This window comes from Podarcis vaucheri (genome assembly GCF_965113315.1).
Source record: "Podarcis vaucheri genome assembly, chromosome: 4".
NCBI classification, from domain to species: Eukaryota; Metazoa; Chordata; class Lepidosauria; order Squamata; family Lacertidae; genus Podarcis; species Podarcis vaucheri.
In genome coordinates, this window is record NC_138762.1 from 18,452,403 (window position 1) to 18,464,404 (window position 12,002).

General features: G+C 45.6%; 1 protein-coding gene and 1 long non-coding RNA gene across 6 annotated transcripts in view; one reads left to right on the plus strand and one right to left on the minus strand.

The window, feature by feature from the left end:
* LOC309530683 overlaps window positions 1-12,002 on the minus strand; it is a 112,079-nt gene that overhangs the window by 14,801 nt on the left and 85,276 nt on the right. The window lies entirely within an intron of this gene.
* DEUP1 (deuterosome assembly protein 1) overlaps window positions 1-12,002 on the plus strand; it is a 67,522-nt gene that overhangs the window by 7,183 nt on the left and 48,337 nt on the right. For all 5 annotated transcript variants that reach the window (XM_082219299.1, XM_082219301.1, XM_082219300.1 and 2 more), the window contains exons 3-6: window positions 2,627-2,798; window positions 5,833-5,928; window positions 7,173-7,307; window positions 10,815-10,928. In XM_082219299.1, the coding sequence (XP_082075425.1) occupies window positions 2,627-2,798; window positions 5,833-5,928; window positions 7,173-7,307; window positions 10,815-10,928 (517 nt within the window). The remainder of the gene's footprint in view (window positions 1-2,626; window positions 2,799-5,832; window positions 5,929-7,172; window positions 7,308-10,814; window positions 10,929-12,002) is intronic.

Genomic DNA, 12,002 nt, shown 5'->3' on the forward strand with positions numbered 1-12,002 from the left:
ACCATATGGCACCTAATAACCACTTAATAGGAATTTCCTTTCTAACCACTGTAGGGGTGGCATAGAAGTTCCACATATACCAGTGGCACACAGTCAGTGGACTAGGGGGACTAGGCAAGTTCCTTAAATAGGGGTAAATTAGAGTGCCTGCTTCCCAAAGCCTGGGGAACTTCTGCCTGGCTTAGGGAGGGAGGTGTGATGCTCCAAAGGGGTCCAGGTGCCTTCCCAAAGACCACCTGGCTTTAGGAAATAGGCAGGCAAGCTCCAGCATCCTATCAGTGAAGACCTTACTTGGAAAATATATACAACCCAAGTGGTTAAGAAAGCCCAACAGAGACTCCATCTCCTCAGAGTATTGCGAAAGAACGGTGTCAATCAACATTTGATGATCTCCTTCTACTGGTCAACAATAGAAAGTGTCCTTTCATACTGCATCACGGTGTGGTACGCTGGTTTGACATCATCTGATAGGAAGTGCCTACAGAGGGTGGTGAATACAGCACAAGATATTATGGGCTGTCCTGTGAATCCTCTGGAGGAAATAGCGGAAGAAGGTTGCCTCAGGAGAGTGAGGAAAATTCTCAGGGATGATTCACACCCTGGCCGGCACTTTCTTGATCTCCTGCCCTCAGGCAGAAGATATAGAAGCACGATTAGTCAAACCAACAGGGTAAAGAACAGCTTCTATCCGTGGGCTGTTAGGCTGCTGAATGAAAAGATAACAACAGGGCAACTGACTTTCGGGTTTGGTGGGTGTGCGTCAGTAAACGAGGGGAATTAAGATTAAGAGAGCTGAGTGGGGAGTGCTCGAGTAAACTCACTGTATACAAGTGACAATAAAGTATTTCAATTTCAATTTGTTTCAGTTTCAATCAGAGCCCTGGCACCTCCTTCCCAAACCCCAGGGAGCTTATACCCCGTTTAGAGAGGGAGGCAAAATGCTTACGCATGGGATATTAGGCCCCCAATCGCCCTCACAAGCCGGCCCTCTGGCCCTAATTGTTCCCTTATGAAAACAATCCCTGCACACCTCTGACATATTCCCTCTTCTGCCAAGCTGTCTTGGCGATGCAGAGAGTCTTGCCAGCAAGAAGAATGGAGCGAAAGGAGTCTGTAGCCCAACCAGTGTGTGGCGGGACAGGGTGTTTATTTTATAGGGCCACATGGGCAGGTTCATTTTTGAGCTGCTGCTCTTTATGTTTCTCACCAGGTGGGTAGCTAGGATGAGGCACCGTAATACATTGCGTTTGCACCAGGATCATAGAATCATAGAGTTGGAAGAGACCACAAGGGCCATCGAGTCCAACCCCCTGCCAAGCAGGAAACACCATCAGAGCACTCCTGACATATGGTTGTCAAGCCTCTGCTTAAAGACCTCCAAAGTAGGAGACTCCACCACACTCCTTGGCAGCAAATTCCACTGTCGAACAGCTCTTACTGTCAGGAAGTTCTTCCTAATGTCTAGGTGGAATCTTCTTTCTTGTAGTTTGGATCTATTGCTCCGCGTCCGCTTCTCTGGAGCAGCAGAAAACAACCTTTCTCCCTCCTCTATATGACATCCTTTTATATATTTAAACATGGCTATCATATCACCCCTTAACCTCCTCTTCTCCAGGGTAAACATGCACAGCTCCCTTAGCCGTTCCTCATAAGGCATCGTTTCCAGGCCTTTGACCATTTTGGTTGCCCTCCTCTGGACACGTTCCAGTTTGTCAGTGTCCTTCTTGAACTGTGGTGCCCAGAACTGGACACAGTACTCCAGGTGTGGTCTGACCAGAGCAGAATACAGTGGCACTATTACTTCCCTTGATCTAGATACTATACTCCTATTGATGCAGCCCAGAATTGCATTGGCTTTTTTAGCTGCTGCATCACACTGTTGGCTCATGTCAAGTTTGTGGTCAACCAAGACTCCTAGATCCTTTTCTCATGTACTGCTCTCAAGCCAGGTGTCACCCATCTTGTATTTGTGCCTCTCATTTTTTTTGCCCAAGTGCAATACTTTACATTTCTCCCTGTTAAAGTTCATCTTGTTTGTTTTGGCCCAGTTCTCTAATCTGCCAAGGTTGTTTTGAAGTGTGATCCTGTCCTCTGGGGTGTTAGCCACCCCTCCCAGTTTGGTGTCATCTGCAAATTTGATCAGGATGCCCTTGAGTCCATCATCCAAGTGTTGATGTAAATGATAGGCCACAGTTAGAGCAAGCCAGGATTCATAAAACAACTTCAAATCTAAGATCCTGGTTTTACAGCCTCCAACAAACCATAGCTTGTGAGGGGGCCTAGGTTCCAATATACAACCAAACCATAGGGTGGTATTCAACTTAAGTTTTACTTAGGGTCGGTCTGTCAAAATGAATGCACCTATCTTAGTTGTGTTCATTAATTTTAATGGGTTTTACTAGGAGTAAAACTTAGTAGGATATCACCTGTAGTTTAGCTAAACAAATCACGGTTTAGTGTTACATCCAAACTGGACCAAAGAAACATTGTCTAAGGGAAAAAAAACATTAAAATAAGCCATTTGGTTATTCTCAAGTTCAATATGAGCTCACTGGAGGGAAAAAATAGCCTGAAGAATAATATTTCAATCTGATCATTTTAAAAAGACCTCTTTTTCTTTTTTTAGATCCGTCCCTTGCAATGTTGAGCTTCAGGAATTAATGCATCAGATTGATATCATGGTAAACAACAAGAAACGAGAATGGGAAAAGAAATTGCAGGCTTTAGAAGCGCGAATGACTGTCCGGGATCAAGAATTGGCAAGTGCCCAAAGCAGGTTGGATCAGAAAGGTCTAGAGGTATGGAATGCCTACTGTTTTGTGAATGAAGCATTGACCCGGAGGTACTACTGAATTGCTCGCTTTATTGAAATACATGTTCAGTGCACTTATCAACAGCTCTAATCCTGTACCCAGCCGTGAACAATTGAGTACACATAATTCCCCTCACCCCGGACCTTCTGTGCACGGTGAGATCAGAATCGAGTTTCTGACTCTTTTGCACTGTCTTGGGTATATGTGTAGAATGTAATGGCTCGGCTGGGATATAGGACACTGGTTTGAAGCTCTGGATTCCCTAACTTGCAAAATCCATATCTGAAAGAGTAATATGCCTAAGATCTGTTCACTGCGTGTAGATTTGGCTGGGAGGAATTAGGTGTCTAGATGTAACATACGGTACATGTGTTTGCATTATGTATTATATGTCCAATATCCCAACATTTTGCCACTCAGGTATGACCAGGAACCCAGGACGGGGGGAACGCAGCAGACTGTTGTGGTGAGGGCAAAACTTGCCCTCTATCCTGACACAGATGGTCTAGTCCTTGCAGAATGGAATCCTGCCAGGGAGTGCAGTGTGTCTGTTTGCAAAGTGCACCAAGATCAACTGAAACCCTGGCAGCAGTGCTTTTTTGGGGGGTGGTACTCACTGGCACATGGGACTCGGGTGGTGCTGTGGGTTAAACCACAGAGCCTAGGACATGCCGATCAGAAGGTCGGCGGTTCGAATCCCCACGACAGGGTGGGCAGTTCAAAAGCACGTCAAAGTGTAAGTAGATTAATAGGTACCGCTCCGGAGGGAAGGTAAACAGCGTTTCCGTGTTCTGCTCTTGTTCGCCAGAAGCGGCTTAGTCATGCTGGCCACAAGACCCGGAAGCTGTACGCCGGCTCCCTCGGCCAATAAAGCGAGATGAGCACCGCAACCCCAGAGTCGGCCACAACTGGACCTAATGGTCAGGGGTCCCTTTACCCTTTTACTCACTGGCACAGAGTACCATTGTCTCATTATTTTGCTGCCCGCTAGATACCAGCACCTCATTTTATTTAACTTTATTTTTTTACCAAAAAAGCAATGGCTATGGGCATTTGCAACACACAGACCTTCTCTTTGCAGCTACCCCGCTATGACCCACCATCTTGGACAAGTCACCCAATTTATAATAAACTGTGAAAAACTACCTACCTTGGACCTGAAATCAAGCCGAGATCTGCCCCAGCCGTAAAGTTTTACAAAACAATTAAGCCCACATTTATATCTAACCATTGCAATAATGCATTAGATGTATTGGGGAAGCTTTTTCACCAGTTTCTCCTCTCACTCACCTCGCCTTCAGATGTATTAATCAGTACTCTTTGTATGAAATCCAGAAGGAGCAATTGCTTCCTTTCTAAGCTTGGTTCAGAGTAAGTAAGTATGCTGCTACACTAGGTATTTGTTCTAGAATTTTGTTCATTTGCCACCCATTGTTTGTTCTTTGTATGGGGTGCCTATCATCAAATCGTTCTCCTGCCTTTCCCCCATACTTATCCCATTTCTTTTGAGAACTCAACATACCTGGACAGCACCTGAGCAGCAAAGGTGCCCATTGCCTTTAAATTTCTCTTTGAAGATGCACTCGTATTTTCCTGGTGATGCTCTGCAGAAAATCCAGCATCACATGGAAGATTCATTCTGTTGGCTTGGAGGGCTCCTGTCTCCTGATCAAAATGGAGCCATCTCCAGCTGAAATGTCCATTGCCGTCCTTGCAAATCTGGGAAAGGCTCCATTTAAAGGCAGCAGCAGCAGCAGAGTGTTCCAAATTAGGAGGGGTGGCTTATCCCTACTCCTAACAAAATATATTGTTTTGGAGTGCACAGCTATTTACGGCATGGCTTTTGAATTGTGCTATGTGTACCCATGTGATACCCAAGGATTTGACATGCACTTCATTCATGTCTACTAGTTCAGAACTTCATAGGCACTCTTTAAGGCCAAACAATTGCATGAATGTTTTTATAGTTGCAAATAGCAGCCTCTGGAGAGGCAGGCAGGATCAGGGCCAATAGGATGGAGAGGGGGAGCTTAACCCTTCGTGCTCTGACATAACCCTGACGAAAATCCCCTTGCCCCAAGATCCTGTTTTCATTACAAGCAAAATTAGTAGCATTTTTGTAGCCTCATAAAGAGAAGAAATAAGATACATTTACTAGATTGTGAGAACCCTCTTAGATTAGGATAATCTCAGCTGCAGTTTTATATGGTCTCAATCTACCACTGTGTGCCTTTCAGACACAGACTTCAAAACCACTTATTTTGATTTAGTCTCTTAGGCTGTGGTCAGGCAGCTTCAGAACATGAAATGTAACGACTTGAGATTTAATCAAATGCAAAAGGTTTGTAGGGGGGAAGTGAAACTTTTCAGAAGATTCATAGATCTCCCTTTATGATCAAATTGACGTAAAATTCTCGCAGTCCAACAAAAATGGATCAGAACATGCATCTGGGTAGGCTTGCCAAAACAAAAATGTTTTTAGCAGGTGCTGAAAAGGTAAAGGGACCCTTGACCATTAGGTCCAGTCGTGGCCGACTCTGGGGTTGCGGTACTCATCTCGCTTTACTGGCCAAGGGAGCCGGCTTACAGCTTCCGGGTCATGTGGCCAGCATGACTAAGCCGCTTCTGGCGAACCAGAGCAGCGCACGGAAACGCCATTTACCTTCCCGCTGGAGCGGCACCTATTGATCTACTTGCACTTTGATGTGCTTTCAAACTGCTAGGTTGGCAGGAGCAGGGACCGAGCAACGGGAACTCACCCTGCCGCAGTGCTGAAAAGCGTACAGCAAAGGCTACTGCCTGATATTAATATACAGGGAGTTCCCAAGGGCAGGTGTGCACTGAAATATCAAGGTCTTACAAATGTGGAATGGGTATTATGTGGTGCGTGTAACTTGCATTTTATGTTAATAGCATGCTGTTTGTTAATTTTTTAGCAGTGATATCTTTATGCTTTTAAAAATGCCTTTGGCTTTTGGAACTCTTTTGATGCCCAGTATCATGTCCACTTCAAATACAGGTTGGGCTACTGAGGCAGAAACTGGACAGTTTGCAAAAGACAAAATACGAGATGGCTCAGAACTATGACACGCAGCTTCAAGCCCTGAAGAATCAAGTAAGGAAGGGGAAATCTCATTCCTATTTTATAGTTTGTAATATTTCAAGCTAGGTTTAGTAGACTGCAGGCTGCTTTGTAACTAGCTCAATGACTGCCTATACTGTGATGTACTGAGTCAGGTGGTGGCTGATCTTTTTCGCCCTGAGGGTCCAGTTCATTCTAGCCAAACCCGCCAGAGCCCAGGGGATGATAAGCCTTCCCATCCCCTCATGTGTGCAAACACAGGATATACACAGCTAGAGAGGATGTGTGTATATATGTGCATATAAGCACACTGTCTGGGTTCTCCTGTTACTTTCACCAACCCTAGTGGAGTTTTAAACAAGTGACACATTTATCCAGCTTAGTGCAGCCCCCACCCCACCCAAGTGTCAGGCTTAAAACTTATAACAAAGGTGATTTTTATTTTTTTTAGATCAGGATCAAGCTAGTTAACCCCGCTGTCTAACTCTGAAGAACCATTAAAGCACCAACACAAGATGGCGCTAAACTGATGCAAAGCACTTCCCACAAACACCAGGCAAGACATCCCTGTACATCAGAGCTTTCCAAACTTATCATGTTGGGCACACGCTTTTTAGACATGCATTGTTTCACGACGCAGTAAATCAGTTTTACTAGCAAGCTACAGGTTGAACTACCCCCTTTCCAGCTCTGGAACACACAACACACCTACACACTGCAGCCAATGCACTAACGTGTCGTGACGCAGATTTTGGAAAGCTCTACTCTACATGGTAGTATAAAGCAAATATCCAGGCAATCTGTGTTTAAAAGTGCAGTTATTTAACATCACAGGTTGTATGAAAGCACTGGCTTGTTCACCCTTAACTGTTTAGTTGTAATAGCTGGTACAGGTGGCTCTCAATTTCGGCTGGGATTGCATTCCTGGGATAGCACATAAAGCCAAAATCAAGTATAGTATAGTCGAAATGTATTGGGTTCAATGGGGGGGGGTGGGATTGCCAAAGGCTTTCTTCCTGGTTGCCCCCTTCCTTTCTGCCTCCCTATTTACTTTAATTTGCCAAGTGCATAAAGCTGAATGTGCACCAGTTAAATGCACGTTAAGTTGCTGTACTTGAATGCACGCAAGTTAACTGTACTTTTTTTAATAAAAAAAAACCCAGCAACCCAGATTAGATGGCTGATTAGATCATTTAAGCTTAACTGCCTTTGCCAATTACACCTCCAAAACCAAGGCAAAAAAAATAAGGCGTTTGTGACGTTCATTCCTCTTCCAGTTTGCCAAGCTGACACAAAGCTACGAAAAGCTACAGCTGCACCAATTAAAACAAAAAAAAGCTCACAGCTTGGAGAAATGTACAGAAAATCAAGAAGCCCCATTTCAGCTGAGCAGTTTGAACCAGAAATTGGAGGTCAGTTCCCGTATCAAAAGGAGCGTATTTCTTCTTCTTCTTCTTCTTCTTCTTCTTCTTCTTCTTCTTCTTCCAAAAGTATGCCTTGTGACCACAGGATTCTTCTCAGTTGTGTCTTAGCCCATCATAGGGTCCCATTGGACCTACAAGGCCATTTTATCCCAAACCAGGCTTGCCTGTCTATCATCACTGGGCAATGTCAGGGGATGGTGCCAGGTTCAATCCTGCTGAGAGCAGGGTTGGGACTGTTCCTTGCCACCAGTGTGGTATTTGGGTGGAACCTAAGAGTTGGAAGGGAGCCCAAGAGTTATCTAGTCCAATGCAGGAATCTCAACTCAAGCATCCATGACAGATGACCATCCAACCTCTGCTTAAAAACCTCCAAGGAAGGAGAGTCCACCAGCTCCTGAGGGGGAGACCATTCCATTGTCAGAAAGTTTCGTCGGAATCTCCTTTATTGTACCCCCCCCCCTTTGCCCATCTGTAAAGGTAAAGGTAAAGGGACCCCTGACCATTAGGTCCAGTCGTAACCGACTCTGGGGTTGCGGTGCTCATCTCGCTTTATTGGCCGAGGGAGCCGGCGTACAGCTTCCGGGTCATGTGGCCAGCATGACCAAGCCACTTCTGGAGAACCAGAGCAGCACACGGAAACACTGTTTACCTTCCCGCCAGAGTGGTACCTATTTATCTACTTGCACTTCGTGCTTTCTAACTGCTAGGTTGGCAGGAGCAGGGACCGAGCAACGGGAGCTCACCCCATCGTGGGGATTCGAACCGCCGACCTTCTGATCGGCAAGTCCTAGGTTCTGTGGTTTAACCCACAGCGCCACCCGCGTCCCTGCCCGTCTTTAGAACTGTGCAAAAAGCCGCTTAGCCCCTTTTTCTCAGGAGCAGTTCAACCAGTGTACACACCACAAGGAATATACTTCCGCTCTCTGGGGGGAAACATCATCATCATCATTTGTCTCCAACTGTAGTTTGTCACAACAGGCTATAAATGCCCTGGCTATAGGGATTTTTTTGGTGCACAGTGTTCTTCAGATGTAGGGGAATATTTACTGGCACTAGCTATGATACTAAACACACGCTTTTTGTGACCATTGCTTACTGAAGTGCTGTGTGCATTGTCACCTAATTGCCGATTTACTGCTGGCTTTTTTCTCTGGAGCTGTCCTTGTCACTGTAGAACCTACATTTTGCCACCAGGGCTTCTTCCAAAAGAGAGTGCTTTTGGAACAGAGGGCAGCCACTTCAGTTGTCCTGGGCTGAAACAGCTGAGTTAGGCAGCTTTGTCCTTTGCTCAGTACTGAGAACGGAGAGTAAACACGGTATTTTCCTCTTAGTCTGAAAGCAAAGCAAAGAAGAGCAGCAGTTGTTTATTCCCTTCTGAAGCAGACATGGAAAAGTACAGAAGGGGAAGAAGCGGGAATATGCTACTGCCGTTTGAAGGCACACATGCATAAATGCCCCAGGTTTCATGGGACATTGTCCTAGGTTGTAAAGACTGCGGAGAGAATAATTGGGTGCACTCTTCCCACCTTGGATCAAATCTATGCTTCCAGGTGACATAAGAAAGCTGCAGAGATAGTGCAGGATAGTGTGCACCCCGGAAACGATCTCTTTCAGCTTCTGCCTTCTGGAAGACTAGGACTAGCCGCCTGAGAAACAGTTTCTATCGAAATGTGATTTTGATTTTAAATGCAGTGTAAGGAGTCTCTATGGGAGTATATTGTATTTAAAAATGGGGTATCAGAGTTTTAGGGGGCTAACCAGGTTGGGATAGCTGGGATAGCAGGCTTGTTGGTTTTTTAATGTCATGTAGATTTTTTTTCAATTTCGTTGTTCTGTATGGGACAATGACAATGATGAGTATTGTATCGTAACATGAGAATATAAAAAGAGCCCTGCTAGATCAGTCCAAAGGTCCATCTTAGTTGTCAGGGAACTGACATCGGAGCGAGAGGCGAAGGGGAGGCTCCCAGATGATGCTGGCGAAGGACCCAGCAGCAGGGGGAGAAACAGCTCAGTAGAGGGGGGAGCCAATCAGTGCAACACCAGGGATAAAGGGGGGCAGACGGGGGAAGTGGAGAGAGGGCTCCAGGACTCTTCACTGGACATCAGTGAGGAGAACCCAGGTCCTCCGCTACCCACGCCTTCCCTGCGCAGAAGACTCCCGCGCAGTGAGAGGAGGAGGAGACTGGGTGTCAAACAACTTTTATGCTGGAAGAGGTTCAAGAAACGCCCACTGACGGATTCTGCCAGTGACTGAGGCAGCCACCATGAGAAGGGGCTGTGCAGTCAGAAAGGTTTAACAAGGCAAATTAACCGAGAAAGGCACCAGTTTACGCACGAGTAACTCATACCTATTACATTAGTCTTTTTCCAATGTTGACTAGCCAGGTAGGATGCTTATAAAGATGTGAAGGCAGCAGTGCTTTTGTGTTGTTTGTCTGCCACAACTGATGTTCACATGAACTGAGCATGGAGGCGCCAGGTAGCTATGGTGGATCATAATCATTATTTTATTATTTTTACCCCACCCATCTGGCTGGGTTGCCACTCTGGGCATCTTTCAACACATATGAAAACACAATTTAACACCAAACGTTAAATACTTCGCAATCCAGGGCTGCCTTCAGATGTCTTCTAAAAGCTGTGTAGTTCTTTATCTCCTTGACATCTGATGGGAGGGTGTTCCACAGGGAGGGCGCCACCACCAAGAAGGCCCTCCGCCTGGTTCCCTGTAACTTCACTCCTCACAGTGAGGGCGTCACCAGAAGCTGGTGACCTCAGTGTTTAGGAGGAATTTCCTTTCTTGAAGCCATTGATTCAGGGCCTGTCATCCAGAGCAGTAGAAAAACAAGCTTGATCCATCTTCCATGTGACAGCCGGTTAGACTTTAGCCCTCCCCTGGAGAATATTTGGCAAAATGGCCTCCCCAGTGTTGCCATCCTATAGATCCAGTATTAATACAGTTTAATATTATTTAAAGAAGCAATAGTGGTGTCAGGTGATGCTGCCCTTTGAAGCCTTCAGTTGTTCCTTTGAAATCTTGCCCTTACCTGTCCCACACCTGACATCAGGTGGGTGGGGCTTCCTGAAAACAGCCCTGCAGGGCAGATGGGAAGCTCCCCTCCCCTGATTTAAATACTAATAATTATTGATAGTTGTGAAAGTGCTTTTCACTTTGCGAGTACTATATAAATAATAGCTTAACAGTATCTAATGCAATAACTTGAAGTGCTCCCGACATTTTACTTCAGTAGCCACATATATTGACCCATTTATGTTCTTTATGTACAGTGTGCTTTTCATGTTCTCATTTTATACTTTTACTTCTTCCTCCCCACCAATATTTGTCCCCTGTTGTTAATTGTTATAAATAACCGAAATAGCTTTATACTTGAAATTGCAACATACATTATTTTTCTGGTCGTATGCAGAGAATATACATATATAGAGATGTGATTCATTTCTTTTGCGGGTTTCTCTTTTTTCATTTTTCAGGAATTTAGAGCAAAATCAAGAGAGTGGGATAAACAAGAAACGCTGTATCAGAACCACCTCGTTTCATTAGATGCTCAGCGAAAACTATTGTCTGAGAAATGCAATCTGTTTCAGGTACTATGCTGCTGTTTCTACTTTCAAAGAGAAATTGTACCTAAAACTGTGCCAGTCTGGATAGTAAAATCACCTTTTCAAAAATGACTATGTGGAGATCATTGCAAGTCAGGGCTCTAAATGTTTGAAACGCAGTGTCATTAAAGGATTTTCTGATATAAGTACACAAAACGTCTATGTGCTATAAGAAAATGTAAACGTCTCAATCTCTGTTGTGAAATACCGTATTTTTCACCCTATAGGACGCACTTTTTCCCCTTCAAAAATGAAGGGGAAATGTGTGTGCGTCCTATGGAGCGAAGACGCCATAGCCCCGCGCGCGCTCTCCCGGCTGAAGAGGTGACCCGCGGCTATGGCAGGAGCCTCTCCGCTCGCCTTTCCGCTGCTCCCTGACCTGCTCTTTGGGGCTGGTGGTGGGCTTCCCCCCGCCAGCCCCAAAGAGCAGGTCAAAAGGAACCTGAAGCCTGGAGAGCGAGAGGGGTCAGTGTGCACCGACCCCTCTCGCTCTCTAGGCTTCCAAGGTAGCCGCCTGAACGCACCTTAAACGACACCTTGTTTTAGAGCGGGAAAACAAGAGGGGAAAAGTTCTCCCCCTCTCTGTGCAGCGCCTCCTGCCGCTTCACTGAAGGGGCGCTGGGCAGAGAGGGGGAGAATTTTTTTTTCTTGTTCTCCCCCCTCTAAAACAAAGTGCGTCCTATTGTCCGGTGCGTCCAATGGTGCGAAAAATATGGTAAGTGGTGCTGGAGATTGTTGTCTGCTCACTAGCAGTGCCAGGGGAGTCACATAGGTGGGGAGTGGGTATGTTTTGAGGATGTTACATATTCTTTCAGGAGCAGGTATATTTTCACTGATTCTACCCTCTCAAGACCAGACTACAGGCGACCTTGGACATCTGTGATCAGATCTCCTGGCTCTGGGTTTCCTTAGATGGGCTTGTGTGTGTGTTTGTGTGCAAATGTGTTTTCTCTCTGCAGCTAATAGCAGCTTCAGGAGTGCTACCATTTGCTGGGACCAAACATTTGTGGGGGAAGGTGCAGTATTTTGTTGCGAATACCAGAACCAAGAAATGTTGCA